General features: G+C 35.9%; 2 protein-coding genes across 7 annotated transcripts in view; both read left to right on the top strand.

The window, feature by feature from the left end:
- The window catches only part of mylk4b (myosin light chain kinase family, member 4b), a 29,091-nt gene extending 20,871 nt beyond the window's left edge, over positions 1–8,220 (top strand). For all 5 annotated transcript variants that reach the window (XM_079584698.1, XM_079584699.1, XM_079584697.1 and 2 more), the window contains 13 exons: positions 967–1,054; positions 1,281–1,602; positions 2,365–2,588; positions 2,673–2,778; positions 4,003–4,096; positions 4,906–5,015; positions 5,160–5,301; positions 5,391–5,461; positions 5,550–5,678; positions 5,768–5,920; positions 5,999–6,077; positions 6,168–6,216; positions 6,747–8,220. In XM_079584698.1, the coding sequence (XP_079440824.1) occupies positions 967–1,054; positions 1,281–1,602; positions 2,365–2,588; positions 2,673–2,778; positions 4,003–4,096; positions 4,906–5,015; positions 5,160–5,301; positions 5,391–5,461; positions 5,550–5,678; positions 5,768–5,920; positions 5,999–6,077; positions 6,168–6,212 (1,563 nt within the window). In that variant the 3' untranslated portion in view covers positions 6,213–6,216; positions 6,747–8,220. The remainder of the gene's footprint in view (positions 1–966; positions 1,055–1,280; positions 1,603–2,364; positions 2,589–2,672; positions 2,779–4,002; positions 4,097–4,905; positions 5,016–5,159; positions 5,302–5,390; positions 5,462–5,549; positions 5,679–5,767; positions 5,921–5,998; positions 6,078–6,167; positions 6,217–6,746) is intronic.
- Positions 8,221–8,509: 289 nt separating this feature from the next.
- gmds (GDP-mannose 4,6-dehydratase) overlaps positions 8,510–21,668 on the top strand; it is a 62,690-nt gene continuing 49,531 nt past the window's right edge. Inside the window, exons 1-5 of one of the 2 annotated variants that reach the window (XM_079584689.1) lie at positions 8,550–8,813; positions 14,016–14,060; positions 14,513–14,600; positions 14,707–14,727; positions 15,434–15,543. In XM_079584689.1, coding sequence (XP_079440815.1) covers positions 8,718–8,813; positions 14,016–14,060; positions 14,513–14,600; positions 14,707–14,727; positions 15,434–15,543 — 360 coding nt within the window. In that variant the 5' untranslated portion in view covers positions 8,550–8,717. Of the gene's footprint in view, positions 8,814–14,015; positions 14,061–14,512; positions 14,601–14,706; positions 14,728–15,433; positions 15,544–21,668 lie in introns of both variants that reach the window. The other variant, XM_079584690.1, reaches the window with a different exon arrangement.

The following is a 21,668-nucleotide window of genomic DNA, read 5'->3' as shown; positions in this document are numbered from 1 at the left end:
AAATGTTTTATGCACCAATTTAGTGTTTAAAATGTTTAAAAGCACTCATTTAGGTACGTATTCCTGAAGTACTGAGGAAAACACTCATAAACTACAGTGAAAGAATTAATATTTTATACACACTTAACCTTAAAATTATTTGGCAATACTCTAATTGTCATGCCAAGTTGAACTACATTGAAAAGTAGAATTGAATAAGTCAAAGAAACTAACAAAAACACAATTTTGTTAACAAAAAACAAACAAAAAGAGGGTCTTACATAAAAGACTTGTGTATACTAAAAATTACATGATCAATAAGTTATGACAACATATGTTTTTACATTGCTTTAACTCATCAAAATAAGTTAAGCAGTTTTCTGATGTTTTTATAAGTTATATACAAGATTAAATTTGTAAGTAATTTAAGAAGTTAAAATGACTTAACCTTTCAAGTTGATTGTACTTAAAAAATTAAGGTAGCAACCTTTTCTTTTACAGTGTACAAGAGAAGACTTTTTTTTTTCTCCGTATATTTGACTTGAGAATTTGACACATTTGCTTTTCATGTTGTGTGTTTGTCATCTTTTATGTGACGTAAATGTTAAGTTGGATGCATATACATTAAATGTTCTGTATTTATTTTCCAAATGAGCTTCAGGGGGTTTTCTAGAGCATGAGTTATCAGTTTCATTGTCCTTGTCATTGGTTTGAGCCATTTATAAAACAGATTGACTGATGACATGATGAGTGATTCGCAGCTCAATGACACTCACAGCAGATGATTGTGTGTGATCAGAAATATCAGGTTCATTACACATTAGCAGAGCATTTGAGCGAAAATACATGTCACTGAATGAATAGCTTGAAAGCAGGTGCTTTTTATTTAAAGGTGTGTTAATAAATGATAATCTTGTGACCATAGACTTAAACTTGTGTAAAGTCACTCTTATTTCTTTCTCTCCTGTTGTTTCTCTCTCTCTCTAGTTTAGAGAAAATGATGGGAAGGAGAAATCTAAAGTGTACCCAAAGGGGCTAAAAACCCAGAAGAGAAAGAAACCACTGGAAGCATCAGGTGAGAAAAAACATACAGTGAGGTTCAAAAAATAGAAATCACATTGACAATCTAGGATTCAAAATCTAATTTGAACCTGAAATTTTGTCAGATTTAAAACAAATAAATGTTTGACTTAAAAATCAAGAAATGTTTAAGACTCTGTGCTATTTTGGGTCACTATTTTCTTCAATTATTTTCATCCTTGTATGTAGGCTACTAACTTTCTAGGCTTTTTTTTTTTCAGACTTGGTGCAGGCTGGTTTTGAAGAAGTGCAAAAGCTCAATCAACAGAATCAGCGTTCTCAAAGCACAACAGAGACAGCAGCTGGCACGGTTGCACACCTGGAGCAAAAAGAAGACCGCTACAATGATAGAAAGGATGAGGCTGCAGTGGAAGACGAGGCAAGAGAGCAAGAAATCGTTGCTGAATTATTGCCGATAAAAGAAGAGGATAAAAAAGAGGAAGAGGAGAGGTCAAAGAAAGAGGAGGAATTATGGTTATCAGAGGAGAGGCAACTAGCTGCTCCAAGTTCATCTGGCCAGACTGATGAAAGCACACCAGACAGGTACAGTACATCCTCAATATTTTGTTCAGTATATGACTTTCAAATATCAGAAGTATTAAACCCTGCAAATTTTCATTTTATATTACAAAACAAATAATGTGCTAAGAATAAATAAAATTACATTGATTCAGTGTAAATAAATACACCTATTCAAAATCTTGGGGTTAATATTTGTTTCATGTTTTTTTGAGAAAAAGTCTCATATGCAAGGCTGCATTTATTTGATCAAAAATACAATAAAAACTGTAACATTGTGAAATGTTATATTAAAGTAGCAAACAACTACTTTAAATTGTAATATTGTAAATGAATGTGACAGCAACGGATCATTTTCAATCTTCAATGTCACATTATCCTTCAGAAATCATTCTAATGTGCTGATATGCGGCTCAAGAAACATTTATTATTATTAGCAATGTTGAAAACTGCTTAATATTTTTCAAGATTATTTGATGAATAGAAAGTTCAAAAGAACATTTATTTGAAGAAAAAAAAAAAAACTTTCGTAACTTTATAAATGTCTTTGCTGAATAATACAAATCTTAATGACCCCAAACTTTTGAAGCATAGTGTCAGTAAAAATAAAAAATAAAAATCAGATATTCCAAAATAAACATATTCCATTAAAATGTTTAAAATTTCAATCAAAATATATTTCTTTACACATTATAAATTATGATGTAAAAAAAGATGTATTTTATATTTGATACCCCTCTTTTATTTTATATTATCTTTTAATTTATATATATTACACTCGTGTAGTTGTGAGGAGAATCTGGAAATAACTTCCAGCACTAAGAGGCATGTTGCTGACGAGACTCTGACAGATGACCTTAAAAAAAGCAGAGTGGAGGAGGCGTCAGAGGAAGAGGATAAGGAATTAAAGGAGGAAGAGGAGGCTGCAGAGGCGGGACCAGAGAGACTGGAGGCGGGGACTGGAGAGGAGAGGAAAGATGCAGAGTCAGAAATTGACGAATATGTCATTGGTAAGAACATTGGTGTAGGTCTGAAAATAATGCAGATACATTTCCCTTTTCTAGTTACATACTGTATTATAATCTTTTCCACAGATTCTTCCCCTCCCCCACCTGCACCATTTGAGTACCGTTTTGTGACACCCAAAACCCACCAGATTACCAGCTACTACACTATCAATAAAGAGGAAGTTCTCGGGGGGTGAGTTACAGAAGATATTAATCTCACATCATATTACGATAGGCTGGTTAGCATCAGAGGAATTTTTAAAGCTGGATGCCTGTGATGGCATAAGATTCCTAAGCATTTTAAAAGCTTACAGGACACACGATACACAAGGGGATGAAAATGACAGACGTGTGTGTGTGGGGTGTGTGTGTCTGTGTCTGTGTGTTTGTGTGTGTGTGTGTGTGTGTGTGTGTGTGTGTGTGTGTGTGTGTGTGGTTTCTGTGCTTTACTGTATATCTTTTCAGCGTGGCAAAGTAATTTAGTTACAATTAAACTTTTATCTGACTCCATTTTATCACCTCAAATTTAGGTTGGAATGCCAATTGGTTATTGGTCATTTATATAATAGTTTAGCTACACATTTGATTATTCTACTTTATATTTTACCCGTTCATTAGGAATCTGTCGCTTTGAGGTCTGCGCCGGCCGTTTAACAAAAGATGAAAATACTTTTTTTTTTTTACAGGTTGATCTCATTACAAATCACGCTGAGCCTCTTGAAACATCTCTTTAAATAATCAGCCCAAGACAGAAACCTCTTTCACGAAACATGTGCTAACAATAGGAATTTACATCAATCACGGTCTCCAGAGTTTCCCCCTTTTGAGGAAAGGATTGCATTTGCATAAAAGACCCACCCTCCTCTGTATCTCTAAACTCTTAAAACCTTTATTAGCTTTTTGGTTTACTTCTGTGGGGATGAGACTCACTCGCACTGAGACATTTCAAATGATACCAAACATGAATAGTGTTGTATGATAATTGTTCACATTAAACCATATAGATTTGTGGGTGAATTTCCGGTTATCCCAGCATGAGGAGAGAAGAGATGGGTGATGAGGAGTTAGTAAGGGCGAGGCATGAACTGCTCGGTGTTGTGCGTCTCGGATGGCATTGTGACTTATGCAAGAGAGTGTTCAAATGTTAGTTCTCAGGAGAGTCCTTTGTTTCCTCGAGGAGTAGTTTCTCAGTCCAGGCTTTCTGTCATCCGATCCGCCTAACAGTTTTTTTCAGTCTTACAACGTGCAACATTATTTTTAGACCTTGCTGAAAGTGAATAGCTAGAGAACGGATATTTAGGGAATTTCATCTGCGGCCTTACAAAGAATATGGGAATTTAGACAATGGGGTCTGTTTGTGCATTAAATGTGTGTTTTTAATTTTTATTTAATTTTTGTCTTATTTTGATTGTAATAGAGGACGCTTTGGGATGGTGCACAAATGTGAAGAAAAATCTTCTGGCCTCATATTAGCAGCCAAGATCATCAAAGCCAGGAGTCAGAAAGAGAAGGTAAATACCTGTGTCCATTTTAAGACATCAGTACTATGACTTTAAGGTGGTGGTTCTGATTTTTTAGTTAAGTTTTAGTTTTAATCAGCCCAATCAACTTGTGGACCACTTGATGGTGATAATGACACTGTGTGCGGGTGGACTCAGTCATTTACAGGTGAAACTCGAAAAACTCGAAAGTTCATTTATTTCAGTAATTCAACTTAAAAGGTGAAACTAATATAATATATAGACTCATTACATGCAAAGTGAGATTTTCAAGATTTTCACTTCATTTTTTTCAAGCCTTTATTTGTTATAATTTAGATGATTATGGGTTACAACTTATGACAACCCCAAATTCAAAATTAGAATATTATTGTGAAAAGGTTTTCATAAGCTGTAAGCCATAATCATCAAAATGATAACAAATAAAGGCTTGAAAAATCTCACTTTGCCTAATGAGTCTATATAATATATTAGTTTCACCTTTTAAGTTGAATTACTGAAATAAATGAACTCTTGCCCGATATTCAAATTTTTCGAGTTTCACCTGTACTTTTATAGCATTTGTTTTGTGCTTTTATTTATATTTAATTGTTTAATGTCGCTTTATTTTAGTTAGTTGCTAAGGCAAGATTTCTAAATTTGACATTTTAATCTAATATTTATATTTGATGTTATTTCAGCATGATTTAAATTAACAGAAATTATTTTTAGTAGTTTGAGATTTAGTTAACAACACTGGTCCATGAACAAGAGTGAGAACCGCTGCTTATAACTGTGTAGCGATGAATCACAGATTTGATTTGACATGTTTGTGTTGTCAGGAGGTAGTAAAGTGTGAGATTGAAGTGATGAACCAGTTGAATCACGCCAATCTGATCCAGCTCTACGCCGCCTTTGAATCTCGACATGAAATCATTCTAGTGATGGAGTAGTAAGTTACATTCACAAACACACATACATCTCTGTCTCACATACCAGACAGCCTCTCTCACTAACTAAATCTCATTCATGGTTTCTTTCTAACCACTTCAGAATGTGTTGCTAATGCGTATTGTGTACCTTGTGTACCGCCTAGTGTTGATGGTGGAGAGCTGTTCGACCGGATCATAGATGAGAACTATAAGCTGACCGAGTTGGACACAGTGCTGTTCATCAGGCAAATCAGTGAAGGGCTTCAATATATGCACAAGATGTACATATTACACCTTGACCTAAAGGTACCAAACACATTATTTTAAATAATATGTAATTAAAACAGCTGCATAAGAACAACAAGAAGTCTGAATACATTTGACTGTTTCAATAGCCTGAAAACATTCTCTGTGTGAGTCGAGAAACAAACAAGGTCAAGATAATCGACTTTGGGCTTGCAAGGAGGTAAGTATTTGTATTTGTATTTCTTAATTTGTATCTTCATGAATCTACTGTTTTTCTCACACCGATTTGTTCTTCATCTTCCTTTCAGATATAAACCCAGGGAAAAGTTGAGGGTGAACTTTGGTACTCCTGAGTTCCTGGCTCCTGAAGTCATCAACTATGAATTTGTCTCATTCCCAACCGATATGTGGAGTTTAGGTGTCATCACTTACATGCTGTGAGTCTGGACCATAGACATCAATGAACAATCATAATTATACAAAAGGAGGACGTTTTGTGAAAACATACTTATGTTTGTGTTTCTAGGCTCAGTGGCTTGTCTCCGTTCCTGGGTGAGGACGATAATGAGACGCTAAATAATATCCTGGCTTGTCAGTGGAGTTTTGAAGAGGCAGAGTTTGCCGACATCTCCGAGGAGGCCAAAGACTTTATCACACGCCTGCTTGTGAAGAGCAAAAGGTTTGTGTGTCCCCACAAATTGGCTTAACCAGTTACCAGTATGTTTGTGTTTTGATGCATATTTCTTTTTTCGTGCAGTTGGAGAATGAGTGCATCCCAGTCCCTGAAACACCCATGGCTTTCAGACAGAGCGCTTCACTTCCGTCTTCACCATAAGGTTAATAACAGCTTTTGAGTTTTTGGCTAAATTACTGCATTAGTGAATAAATGCAAATTAAGATAATTAATGAATGTGTTTTTCTCACAGAAAAACAAGTGTCACTCTTCACATGCCCCTCCTCCAGAGGGCTAAACGGGTAAGAGATGTCGACGTGAAATAAAATATTCACTCCATCTGTTTTCTAAATGCATTATAGATATTATTGAGAACAGTTAATCTGTGCATCCATTTAATAATAAAAAAAATAAAATGATTTGACCTTGTAATGTTTAATCAAATGTCATGACTGGACCTTCTGGTAAAAACGACTTCTGGTGACGTATGCAGGAATTTTACAATCATAAGTCTGCAGACTCACCCTTGCAAACCAACAACTTTTGAGCACACCACATCTTAAAATCCAATCAACAACCGATGGATGTAACAAGTCCTACATTTTTTTTTTCGATAATCCATTACACATTGATTTCACAATATGGAAAAAATATCTGTTTCTACTTCCCTTTCATTTTGACTTTAACAATTAGCCGATAACAATAAATGATAAAACTCAGTTGGTTGCACTTTGAATGTCATCGACTGTCTCATATGATTAACTTCACTTGGGGGTAACATTCATTTATATTTATAATTATAACATATAATTAATTTTCATGTTTTCTGCAGAAATGATCATTGGCTCTCCTGGTGCCGTGGTGACAAACTGGACCAATACTGTTGTACCTGAACAACTACACAACATCTCTTTAATACTACAGTCGCATACTGTACTGTACATGTATGTTACCTGCTTACCTCAACCTCAAACTAAAACAGCATTCAACACATTAAAAATACTGCTCTCCTCTTGTGTTACAAAAATATTTCATCATTTGTAAAATGGTAACCATTTATGGTTCCATGACAAACTGGCCCTGTGCTCCAGTCTCGGTCTAAGTGGGTTTAACTGTCTTTTAGCTGTTGTCTTATTAAAAATTTACTACAGATAGTTAATACTACAGTGACTGATGTGGTCTCGCATGTGCACTTTATAATAGGACAGGACTGGAAGAAGGATGTTTATGGCTAAAAGTGCAAAAGAGAAATCATCATCTATCATCTATACTCTATATGCACAAATGTACTGAGTCTTATCATGGTAATATTCTGTATGTCACAGGTTTATGGTAACATTTCAATCACGTGATATTTGTGAGGGCATTGAAATTTTGGTTTGACTGAAATTCGCACAGGAACTACCGTACTGTATTTTACACTTGAAAGTCTAGATACCTTAATGTAATCCTGCAAATGAAACATTATGTCTATTCTGCTTTTCAGGAGGTCTAAGTGACCGAGTTTGGAGTTTTTCTGTGTGCATGTACCGTTATCTGATACAAATAGCCATGCCCCAAATGCACCTCTCGCTTACCACATTTTATTCTATCATTAGAGGGTTTCCTCTAGGGCAAATGTATTGTACAAAACGAATCGTTAGAATCCCATGAGCTTTGAATGCTTAGCTAATGCCTCAAGCTAATGATCTCAGACTTTATTGTTTTGGGGGTTTTTTTTGTCTGACTTTTTTTTAAGATTGAAATTTGAGACTGGGACACTGGATCCAAGACTGCCTCACTCCCTCTCTTTGTAGTAAACATCTCACCTTCCATGAAGGCAAATGAAAAAACAACACTACCTACCGATGTTTTGTGTGTGGTTCTACATATGAAGATGTTGTATACATAAATAATGTTTAGCTTTGATCACCCTGTCTGATGTTTACTTGAAAAGCTTTCCCATTATAGTGAATGGGATATACTTTACTGTTCGGTAGCTAATAGAAGTAGAAGTTTTTAGATAACACTAGCATTATGAGTGAAAGCTGAAAAACCACTAGTATCACTTTTTGATGTGTTAGAGAAAGTCAAATTTTTAATCATAAACGAGAAAAGATTTATTTATTTTTATGTTTGATTTCGCTTTCTGGATAGCCTATGTGAGGACTGGATTGACGAAGGCTAAAATACAATAGCTCATAAACTAGCAGGAAAAATAAAAACATTTCAATATATTAATAATATTTAGTATATTAGGTCATGTATATTGTTGTAAGTGCCTTATGTTCTGTATGTGCCTTATAACTTTAAATAGTATCTAAATTAAAAAAAAATATTTAAAAAAATGGATTGTTTTTGCTCATTCCTTCCTCTTCTTTATATGTACACAGGGTAGTCGGGGCCTGACTTGTAACCCTCAGGTCACGATCTACGGCTGATGCATTATATAACGACGTAAACCCAGCCAACAGACCAGCTTGACCAGACTGCGAAATGTGTGTGTGTATTATCGTGTTATTATAATTATAATGAAGAGATAAAGTAAAAAGTGGTTTGTTTAATTCCTCCTGAACATCGAGTCCTTTAGAGGACGCTGTGATACATGTACGCCCTAAGCAAACAGGATTTGTCTCCTCTTTATTCTGTGGTGGGTACGTCACTGGCTCTCTGGTCTGTGATTGGCTGCTGAGTGCAGGTTCCTGATGTGTCGCTCAAGGAGTGCAGGAGTTTCGGATGTGTTTGCATCCGTACCTTATAAACGATCGCGCAAAGTGGAACCAAACCCCACAGACTCAGTCCGAACCGAAACCAGATCCAGAACATGGCTGAGTGTCCAGCAGCGTCGACCAGCGGTGATGTGAACGGAGGCAGCAGGACGAAGAGGAAAGTGGCCATCATTACAGGCATAACCGGTCAGGTAATGTGAAGTATCGTCTCTACATGCGACGGTATATACGGATAATTCACATTAAAAATGAAAATCTGTCATATTTACTCAACTTTATGCTGTTCCAAACGCTTATGAGGTTAACTGTTCGGTGGAAAACAAATTTAGATGTCATGTCAGGCAGAATGACATCTCAGTCACCATTCAGTTTCATCCGAAGAAGAAAAAAGAGATGAGAATAGTAACAGGCGCTGTCAGTCTCTAACATCCTGCCACTAGGGTGAGCAACGTTAAATGGTGACTTATATTAAACAGTTTTATCCTAAACACATTTAAACATACTGACTGCTAGGCTAGATCTCCTTACTTACGGTTTTTGTTAACCATGGTAACCATAATTATCGCTAAAATACCATAATTGCTGTAAATATTGTTATCTTTGTAAAACTTTAATATGGACTCGCCGGCTAGGCTGTAGCTTCCTGGATATTTCTGTGATTATTATATTATATTTTATTAATATTCATGTATTATTATAATTAATATAGTTTCATGATCACACGTGGTCATTTCCTGCATGAAGACAAAAGCTGATAACTAAGCTTGCACTACTGCCAGCCTCTTGCACAACATTCTTATTGTATAACTGAAGATTAATATTTGATGTTATGTGTCATTACTACGAAAATGACTATCACTTTCACTAAAAGCTATACATATGTAAGAGCTCTGCCCTTTTAACTGTTACCTGAATGTACTTGCCACTCCCAAACATTAGAAAAATAGTATCTACTATGTGTTCTCTCCCAGTTGTTGTTTCTTTTTGTATTCATTTATTATTACAGTAGGTGTGTCCAATTTTTTGTGTACTTATGCACTATTACTTATGCACTATAATGCGAGTAGTGTGTTCGCACTGAAAAAAGAAAAAAGTGCACTTAAAAAAAAAAACGTTGGAACGTTTGAAAATAACCTTATAAAATGAATACACTAGTTAGTAGAGTGCATCATTTGTGCACAACTAGGTTGTATCGCCTAAAGAGAATGCATGTGTATGTGGCTGGAATGAAAATGTTTGTTTTGACAATTTGCATACGGTAAGCAACATTTGCAGCTGTCGTTTACAAAAAGTAAAGAGAGTCTTACGTGAGGCCCATAATTACCGGCTGTTGCTTATCTATCCCCACCCATGCGCTTTTCTTTATGAATCGCAGTGAACTATGTAACGGGAGAACTCTGTAACACATATTTGATAATAAAGGTTCACTGAAGATATATTAAGCAGGCAGCAAGCTGTTGTTTTCCAGCTGATTAGACAGGGGAAACTGTTCAGAATAGGAAGTAGACAAAAGGACACAACTATAATTTCAGTTGAAAATAGTATATTTGTAAATGTTTGGGATATATAACAGTATATTTCCAAAAATGTATAATATCCTACAACACATAAAAGTTTCTGTGACTGTATAAACCATATAAATATTTAACGAGGCAAGTGCCGTTCATTTTGTTATTGGTAAATATTAACTATTTCTTGTTTAGTAAAGGCTACACCCATGATCACAAACACACTCTAGTCAAATTAGAATTATGCTCCGGTCAGGATACAGAAAGATGAGGAAATGTTAGCTTTTGTAAATATTAAATGAGTGTAAAATGCCTGTTTCAGATGACGTGTGCGGATGTGAGCCTCTCCCATGAGGCTTCATTAGAAGTCTCGCATTGTTATTGTGCAAACTCAAAGGGTTTCTATATTCTACTGAGGAAGCTTGGATCTGCCTCGCCTTCTTTTGTTCGTTGTTGTGATGGTGACAGATTACATGGAGGAAGAGTAGTCATTGTCTGAGGAGGCTTTTTAGCTGCTGGTATTAGTGAGCTACTTCACTGTGACAAGTCATGTTTGGTGTACAGGAGAATATTGCAGAATAACTTGCTTAAGAGGAATTAGCCTATTAGTTTTTTTTTTTTGTTTTTTTTTTTTTTGACAAGACAATGCTCCTTCTCAAATTGCAAAGACAACCAAAAAGTGTCTTGAGAACAATTCCATCAGGCTCATGTTTTGGCCTACTCAGAGTCCAAAATTTAAACCTTATAGTGAATATTTGGTCTCACGTTACGCTCAAATGAACTGAGACAGTTTTAAATCTCTCACGAATTAACTGTTTGAAGCCATTAACATTGAGTGGAACAACACAGACTCTGTCGGCAAGTTGGGAAGGCTATTCCATGCTATCTAATATATATATATATATAGCCTACACTCTAATATATATATAGCATACACTTGTTTTAACCCAATTTTGGGTCAAATATGGACAAACCCAAACGTTGGATCAAAAATGCAATTAAAAAATGTAACCCAATGGCTGGGTTTGTCCATATTTGACCCAAAATTGGGTTAAAACAACCCAGCATTTTTTAGAGTGTAGCCTATATATAGAAAATGACTTTGTTGCACTTTCAGCCAGATTTGTGTTGTTAGTGAGGAGGTCACTAAACTCTATTTATAAGAAGAGATTTAAAAATACATTAATTTAATTCACATATTGAGGTGCTGCCCAGAGAAAACTGACGTGGTTTGACTGTGTAACACTTCCGTCTGCGTGCCATGGCGATGACATTAATTGTAATTGAGCTCTTTTGATTAACAGGAAAGACCAGGTTTTAACGTTCGCTTGGGTGCATGTCATATCATGTGGTCAGGAAAATCTCGCATAACTTGAATATTTACAGTACGTGGTGTTTAACATTAACATTAACAGACCGATGCAGGAAGTTCCTGGTTCGTCTCATCATAATAGAAGCGTAAACGTGGGCACGGCGCAGCATGCCAACAGTCAGACTGCAGTTTTCTTGATGAACAGCAGAGGGCGGTCGAATGACAAAAATCCTTCAGACTGAAGCGTATCTGCATGTTCTTTGCTGATGCATTCTGTCCGATGCAGTTTAGAGAAAATACTATTGTTGGTGTTTAGTTCTCACATGTCTTGAATCTGTTTCTTCTAAACAAAAATTAGACTGCATTGCACAGTACATTGTAAATCTGGCCCAGTTAGTGTATATATATATATATATATATATATATATATATATATATATATATATATGTTTTTGCTAGTTTGCACATTGTATAGGCCTGCCCTACACCAAATGTCTCTGGTTTACACTATAAAAAGGACCAATCATCTAAAAGCTTGATGACTTAAGCAACGGTACTACAGCACCGACTATTTATTTTATAGGCCGATCTTGATGGTTATTGTTATTATTATTATTTTTAATATTATTGATGTGCTTAGAAACAAAAGATGAGTTGACCATCTGAGACGAGCTGCAGTTAGAGTTTATACATTTTCATTTATGATTTGGTGTCAGGAGACAACCCTTACTGGACGCACTTTACCGCCTGTGTCAAATGCAGTTTCCATAACCGAAATGAATAGTGAAAACTTCAACTTTGTGTCTTTTTGATGTACGCACTTAATTATGCTAAAATTGTTGCGCCCACTTGTGGTTCACAAGGGAACACGGAGCCACTTGCTTTGATGCGGTAAAGAGAGAAAGACTGTTTTACTGCGGTCACGGGCAAATGTACGGGACCTTTTTTCACACAAGCAAATCAACACGCAGTACGTGCACAATCACAGACGATGCGTCCCAGACAGAGAGATTGACACGTGGACTGGTTTGGTTGGGCAAGTTAAGTGGGCTTATTTGATTAGCTTTCATTCTTTCCTTTGTCATTTTGCTTTTCTCAGCATAAATGCCTCCCCAGTTTGCCATGAACAATTAGCCTGTGTCTAAAGGGCTATAGATTTATCTTTATGTTGTGTATAAGGGTGATTGCGATGGAAAGTTTTTCCAAATTAGCCAGCATTTCTGAGATGTTTCACACACGTGGTTTGACTCAAAACAAGAGATGATTAAGCATTAAAAAATGATTTAAGTTTATAATTCAGACGTAAAGTGATTAACCCGAGATGGTGGGTTACAAGGTAGGCCTGTGTGTGCGTATGCACAGACTGGTTGGAATGTCGTGTCCGTCTAGGTTTCCTGTCTATGAACGTAATCTGCGGGAAACAGGCTACGTTTCCCAACAGTCTCAGTGTGACGATAAGCTGCTTTTTTATCAGGGTTATGAGTCCGCGCTGCAGTTGGCACTGCTTGTGTCACACACACACACACATATGCACAGAGAGCCTCAGGTGGTCAGACATTGAATGTTATGTATGTAAATGCCCATTGAACGGTGTGAAAAGGAAACGGAAATGCATCTTTAAGCACATCTTTTCCTCTGCGGACATATATACTTACATTACAGGCACACACATGGCTGTTAGAGCTTCTCATTTTTTCCCCAAAGGTCTTTGGGACTCTGCCTATATCACCCCAGCAGGAAGTAGGGGGCGGAATGCCATGGCCGGGGCGGAATGTTCCAAAGTTCTAGAATGTGCGGTCGGGAAGTATGAGAGGGGAAAAAGGGAGAACGAGAAGGAGACGAGAATAAGAATAAAAGCGACTCGGCAGGCCTCGAAAGTTGTTTATGTTTTAGGTTAAAACATGTCTTTAGGGTACGGCCGTGTCACTTTTTGACAGTCAGGTGGATTCAGCGGCTTAGACTGAGCTGCCAGACTTGTACTGACTGACATGATGTCCTTGTTTGCTTGATTAATACTCTTTATCTGTGTGTGTGATACACACCGATGATTCAGTAAGCTTGTATTACACTGGCTTACAGTGTGTGTGATTTAGCTCATACAGGCACTCCTTACTTATTTGTTAGCCGTCTTGCCAACTGTTTTTCTCGCATTCTTTGCAGACTATGTATGGAGCTCGAGTTTTTTGCCGTTAAATGGATAGTTCATCCAATAATGACCGCTCTGTCATCATTTACACACCCCCATGTTGATCCAGACCTGTATGATTTTCTTTCTTCTTTGGAACACAAAAGATGATATTTAGAAACATTTATATTTGTCTATAATGTCCAGTGGGGCAGGAACAGTTGTTTCATACAGCTTTGGAACGACATATGGGTGAGTCTCGACATGATCATGTACGTGTGCGAAAATGCGTATTTGTATAATGTAGGCGTGTATTCGCTGTGGTCTGGCTCATGAAATTCAGAAAGAAATGGTCATTGTGTTGCATACTCTCTTGGGTAATGCTTGCCGTAAATGTGTGTGTGTGTTTCTCAAAACCCAAAATAATTCTCCCTCTATGTGGTTTCAGGATGGATCCTACCTGGCTGAGTTTCTGCTGGCTAAAGGTTATGAGGTGGGTAAGCCAATGTAACCCTTAAAGACATCTTACCAACTCGCCAGAAATCAGTCCCACATCGATCTGATGCAATTCTGTCTGTTAATAATCAAAAACAAGATTTAAATAGGCTGCATCTCATTTAAAGTTAAACTGTTCATTTTCATAAATGTTTTGCTCATTGAACAGTTTTTACAAATAAAGAAATGCACTACTGTGTATTTGTGAAATGTTACTACGGTAACATTTTTTGGAAGAAGTCTATTTTTTGTTCTAATTTTTTTCAGAATACTTTGATTAATAAAAAGGTCACAAGAACAGCATTTATCTGATAAAGCAATCTTTTGTAACTATCACTTTTGATTAATTGAATTTGTCCTTGTTGAGTGAAAGTATTACCTCAAACTTTTGAACGGTGGTGTCTGTACAGTTTATTTAAAATCATGTACACTTTTTGGTGTTTTGGACAGGTTCATGGTATCCTCCGCAGGTCCAGCTCTTTTAACACGGGCCGGATTGAACACCTCTATCATAACCCTCAAACGCACACAGAAGGAAGTGAGTGTCACTTCCTGGCTATAATATGGTTTATTATACATACTAAACATGTTTATTTTGTTTTTAAATGTATAAATGTCTTCTAACCTGTGTAAAATATCACTAGGTATTGGATCCTCTAAATGTTGTAAGTTGTTTATTCAGTATTTTTTATTTTATTTTGAATGTATGTATTTTCCTTCAAGATTTCAGTCTAAATCGATCTTAAGAACTATTTGGATGGTAATTATTTATTTTGAGTTGGTCTCACACAATGCAGCTAAAGATGGTTGTCGCTGTACTTTTAAAGGCTTAATCCCATTCTGTACAAACAAGAGTAGGAGTGACAACAGTTTTCTACGACACAATTCACTCCCCAAAATTATGGCGGTTTACAAAAAATGCCAGACAATACTAGTGTCCTTTGAAGTCAAAATGCAGTACCTACTTACAGCCGTACCTACTGGATGGTGGGAGAAGAATTACGATTCAAATGGTAATAAAGTCACTCACTAGTCCCTATGCAAAAATTGCCATCCAAATAGATCTATTGTCTGTATCTGGTTTTGAAAGGTAAAAAGAAATCAGAATGAAATTTAAACGACAGATTCCGTTTATTCCGTTAAGTCCGGTGATGGGCTGCTCTATATATTTTTCAGCAAATAATTGTATAAACATTTAAGACATGGTTATGATTTCTTTGTGTTGGGTCTGGTAGCTTTCTCTAAGGTGACAGTCTTTTAATTTGAGCAGATGTGGAGGATAAAACTCTTTCTAAAACCTTCCCCGGTGGTAAAGCTATATCAGATTGCTTTATGTGAAATTAAAAAGTATTTTTTTTCCGTCCATCATAGATATGAAGTTGCACTATGGGGACTTGACTGACAGCACATGCTTGGTGAAGATTATCAATGAAGTCAAACCCACAGAAATATACAACCTGGGAGCGCAGAGCCACGTCAAGGTAAAGCCCTCATTCTCTCTGTATTTCTCAATCACACAGATCCTCTTTGTGTGCTGACTCTAAAACTCTCCTTCTGAAGGGACGGACACACACACACACACACACGCAAACTGTTTCATAATGACTTTGGTTTCTTTCTCAGTGTCTGTGAGGTGAACAAATGACCCCATCCAAGTAATTCTTTGGAAAGGAAAAAGTCCTAACCAAATACAGAAGACTTTCTTTCACTCTCTGTTCCTTTACCCACACCCCTAATGTCTAGTCATCTGGGATGAGGTCAGGGGGATGTTAGTCAGAGAGTTGGCCATCAGATGGTGTGTGTGTGAACTTCTGTGTGGGTGCTCCACAGGGTAATTTATGGGAAACAAGCACAACCGGCAGTTAGAGTGAGGGAGAGGAGGGAAGAGAGGAAGATGACTGAATAAAAAGATCAAAAGCAGAATGAGACAAGCTAATGCGCAGGGATATGAATGAGACGTTAATATTGACATTGTTTCCTTCAAATGCTCATGCTGCTCTGATGTTCAGTCATAGGAAAAACCCATTAAAAGTGTTCATCTGGTATTGGAGAGAAATAAGTGTCATGTTTTTGCTGTAGCCTAATACGTTTCAACCAGACTTCCGAAGACCCCACTCATGCGGCAAGCGTTACGTCAGCAAAACTGAGAGGTTGATGAGAGATTATGGTATCCACAATAAGACCAGAGACATTTAATAAGGGTCAATTTTGATTTCATGTTGTCAAGCTCAATCATAAACAAACTACACAGAATGCGTTTTTGCATTCCATTGCTCTGCTTTTCCATTACTTTTATATGTAAACATGCCCTAGACTGACATGTTTGACCGTAGCACGTTTTTTTGCCGCGTCTTTCGCCTGACGCAGCGTTAAAAAAACAGGTCCCACTTTATATTAAGTGGCTTTAAGTACTTACATTGAAATTAACAATTTGATAGAATGGACTTATTGTGTACATACATGTTTTTACATTGTACTTATATTTTAAAAATACCAGCATGTAATTACAGCTGTAATTCATTTATGTAATTACATTTGTAATTACACAGTTGACCCTTCCCTTACACCTTAACCCACCCTTATACCTACCCATACCACCACACCTGTCCCTAACCTTACCCGTATCACATCTCGATAGCAGCAAAAGAGTTTAACAATACAACATGAACACAATAAGTACATTGTACTTATTTTTCGATGTAAGTACATACTTAATATAAAGTGGGACCAAAAAAGTCGTTAAAAAAAAAGGTTCAATAAGTTCAAAAACACTCCGCTTCCCTGCATCTCATGCTTTTAAAACATGTTCTGCGTGAACCGCTCCTAGAAAGCAAGTTTTTCCTGCTAAAGCTTTCACTTTATTTAACCCTTGTATTTGATAAATGGTGGCATCAAAAGTATTTGGATAATTTTGGACACTCAAATCACTTAAAAATGTCTGAATGTCAATGTATTTGGTACAAAATAATTATTCTCTTTGAACTATTGCCGCTTTTTTGAGTAATTTTTGGTGGATTCAAGTCAGTTCCCCTAGCAAAGTAGCGTTTGTGAAATGTTTAGCTTGAAAAGTGCGTTTGTGCTATATATATATATATATATATATATATATATATATATATATATATATATATATATATATATATATATATATATATATAAAAAATGCTAATTGTTTTGATATTTTGTTTATATAATTCAAAGACGTTCATACATTTTTAAATATGGCTTAACTGTTCAAATACTTTTTAGAGCCGCTGTTTGTCTAAAATGATTCATGAGCCTTAATGATTGGTTTGTAAGGATGGAAAGATCCAGACAGCACCTGCAGGCTCACACTGAACGCGTACAGTTAAATACAGCAGCTGCCGTAATATGGAACTAAATAATTCAGATGGAAACTGACTGAGAAACATTGGCAAACAGAAAGGCATCCATTCTAATAATTGTGAGGTGTTCTGGGTGTCCCATCAGGAGGATCATCTGCTGTGATGACAGATGACAGCAGGATGCTCAGTCACAATAGAGCTTTAGTACAGCTGTGGCTCTTCAACAAAGAGAATAAAAAGTACTTTAAGCACAGACATAAGACGGAGGGAGAGAAGTTCATTTTTAAAGATCGCTGTCATACTGTGACAACCGCAATCAGGATTGCTATGTGGAAAAACAAACAAGCTTGATTTAATTATACCTTCAGTTTAGGCTTGTTAACTTGTAAATGTGTGTGTTAGCCGGGTATGTTCATTAAAGATAGGCGTTTCAATCAGTGCCCGCTGTAATGAAGTGGTAGATCACTGCTACTCTCTGATTGTAGTTTACATTTTATACTCACCGCACTTTGTTTGGATATGGCAAAAAGAGTGGCAGAGAAAACACATACACATGCTTGGTTTCCAGTTATTACACACAGGGGTCAGCAAAGTGCTATTTTGTTTGAGAGTACCGCTTGGCGGTTTTTGTAGGTTATTTGTATATTCTTACAGGAATGTTTCAGGAAGAAAGTTTGTGCTTTTTTTTCTTTTTCCCCTCCTTTCACATTCTGTCTTTGGCTGAGCATCCATAGTCCTGTTTGAGTTAGTCAGATAAATCTGAAGGATATATGACAGAAAGACAACAAGTGTAAAGACTGTATTGAGCTGTGATTGAATTAAAATAGTTCTGGGGTGTTCAGGTATAATGTTGCACAGCAAAATGTTCACTCTCTGTTAGTACGACTGATTAATGTTGAAATGATTGTTGATTTATAATAGAGTTTGACAAACTCCTTTTGCCCTGTTCCTGTTTATTTCAGAAACATTTTTAAATTTGATGTTCTAATAATTTATGTAGGAAAAACTATATATATTTTTAAATTGTTAAAAATAATTATTTGTAAAAAGAAAAATTATGGCATTGAAAAAATCTTTTACATTTAATCAATTTTTTTTTATATAGACAGTGTACAGTACAAACATATACAGCACAAACATATTGTATGTATATATATATATATATATATATATATATATATATATATATATATATATATATATATATATGAGAGAGAGAAAAAAATGTAAGTGAAAGTTTAATATTGTTATCACTACTACTACTATAAATTGTATTTAATTTACGTACGTGCTATATTCAAGGGACAAAAAGTACGATAAAAAAAAGGGATTCATTCTTTTATTCAGAAAGGACACATTAAATTGATCAAAAGTAACCTTTATTCTTTTTAACTTTCTATTGATCAAATAATCCAGAAAAATATGAAGCAGTACAACTGTTTTCAACATTCATAATACTAAGGAAAGTTACTTGAGCATCAAATCTGCATATTAGAATGATTTCTGAAGGATCATTTGACACTGAAGACTGGAGTAATGATGCTGAAAATACAGCTTTGCCATCACAGGAATAAATAATGTTTTAACATATTAAATATTACTGAATTTTTGATCAAATAAACGCAGCCTTGGTAAGCAGTAAGCACAAGTGACTTATTTCAGAATCATAAAGTGCCCCCAAACATAGGAGTAGTACTAATGATTCTGTTTAATATAAAATAATAATCTTTTTAGTTTTGTGTCTGAATAAAAATCTATCAAATTTAATAATTAATTTATCACATTAAAATGGAAAATCTATAGCACCTGTTAGACATGCTTAGCATGAAATATGAGGTGATAACAATAAAAAACACTGCATTATTCAGGTGGGATATACCAGCTTCAGGAGGTCTGTGTGTGCAAACACAATGGAGAGATAAAGGCCTTATTTACATGTGAATGCAAACGGTTCTGACTGGCATTTCAGCATGTTGTTTAACGACAGATGAAGAAAAGCTGTAAGCCATAATGTTGAATTTACCACCAAAAAACATACATTTTGATGTTTGTAAAAGTATAAACCTGCGGTTATTATCAAATGATTACAAATGGAGCTGCCTTGTGGGATAGCAAACTACAATTAGTCACTTACGACCACATCAAACTTAGATCACATGATACTGAGTTGAAGTGGCACTTATTTTGGCTGAGATTGTGAGGCAAGAAACACACACACACACACACACACAAAGGGCTGCAGAGTGTGCATTTGAGAGAAGAAGAAAAAAAATCATAAATGAATGTGCCCCGTTTGATTAGAGGACCTTGATGCTTAATTTAATTTCCAAATCACCTTTTGACTTTTTCTTTACTTTTGAAGTAATTAAACCGAGAACACAAAAGAACATCTGTGGTATTTGGGCTGTGTTGTACTGAGTTGACCTCAGTCAACTCCAAACGTTTAGTATGTTTCTATAATTCGACTCCGAAAGTCTCATTGTGAATGTGTTTTTGTGTTTGCACAGATATCTCTCTTATAGTGCCGGCAGAATCTGTTTGCTCAGTGTTAGGTAGGGTGTGATTGGCATGAGCTTTGTGTTAGTGTTTGGATTAGTGCAGAGCTGTAGCTAATATACAGGTGTTGGACTAGAACATGTTTTGTTCGCTTATGAATGCGTTTGATGTAAAGACGTTTGGCATTGTATACATGCTTTTGACACAGAAAACACACCGAAAGATAATTATTTCAGCCCAAGAATCATTTCCGCTAATGACGACAGCATTTTTTATTAAAAACGCGGTTGCAATGTAGGAGGCTTTGTGTTACACTGAGTCTAAGTTTCCTAATTGGGTATCTAGAGGACGAAAGCGCTCTCGCTTTCACGCAGACACACACAGTTAATTGCTTGTGTAAATCATTCCTCTCTTGTCACCTGCAACGACTGATGTCACCGCCAACAAATAGGCCTTTATTCAGTGCCGTTACATCACGTTAAAAACATGATTTTGATTTATCTAAATGACAGCAACTATTAATCTAGTGATTCATTATGAGAGATTCAAATCTTTGCACTCCCATTTCTGTCATTCTTTTAAGGGTTGGTTGGAATACAGATCATTTTAAACACATTTGTTTGTGTGGTAGACATGTTGTATAACAACTCTGGAAGCGATAGAAAAGACACATGATATGTTATCTTTTTTCTTTTTTTTTGTATTTGCTACTTGGTAGACTAATCATTATAAGCATTATGTATATTTTTATAGATATATTGTATTTATTATAATCAGTGGTTCATTTTTATTTATGTATGTATGTTTAATGAATGTCCCACTAAGCATTTATGTGCATATTTTGTTGGCCAGTTATAGACACATCACTTAGTTTGTGGATGCAAGTGCGTTTTTTTTTTTTTTTTTTTTAAGATGACCCAATAAACTTTTCATCTTTGGAAAGTGGAAACAAAGCACATCAAGCAGTGTTGTCAAAAAAACAAAAACAGTTTTGACATCTCTAGTCTCACATAAGCTTTGACTGTTTCACATTAGGCAAAGGAACGAGTGTAAGATCTGTCATATCGTACACGTTGTCTTTTTTTGCCAATATTCAGTCCAAGAAAATGGGTTAAGATGGCTTGACTTGTCAACATCAGCTCATGTAAAATTGTGGAAGAAGTCTGATTGACACTCCATGGTACATCTGAAAAATATCCCTTTTTTTATGAGTTCGCTGGCACAAGCACTCAACGCTTGATTGAGAGGTGGAAAATAGCCGTTTGCTGAATAAAAGCAGGTATTGCAATGAACAATTCGTCCTTTGTGTGGTATAAACTGACACATTCCTGTCTCATGCCCTTCCCTAAAGGTGTTAACATTTGTCAGGAGAAGCCTTTATTATACACTTGTTGATTATACATATTCTTATCTATTAGTATTATTGCCATTACATCAGGTTAATTTGTTGAACAGAAGTAAGGAATGAAAGAATAAAAATAAAGAATGATAGTTTGGATCATAGCATTACCAGAGATGTTGGCTCAAGTGACTGGAAGACTAGGATCAGGAAATATTCAACTGCCGATTAGTATAGTGTGTGATTCCAAAGTAAACTCTAAAAATGATTAATGACATTTAAGATTATGATGAATGTAAAGTAGGATGCAAGAGAAGAGCTTAAATTCAAAAACAATAACCAACCAGTTATCACGTTATGTTCAGAGAAATGTTATCAATGTTTGTACTTTACTCGACGTTTCTATTTTACGTCTTTGATTTCATGCAGATTGGTGGAAAAATCT

This window comes from Phoxinus phoxinus (assembly GCF_949152265.1).
Source record: "Phoxinus phoxinus genome assembly, chromosome: 16".
NCBI lineage: Eukaryota > Metazoa > Chordata > Actinopteri > Cypriniformes > Leuciscidae > Phoxinus > Phoxinus phoxinus.
This window is presented reverse-complemented; position numbering and strand designations above follow the sequence as displayed.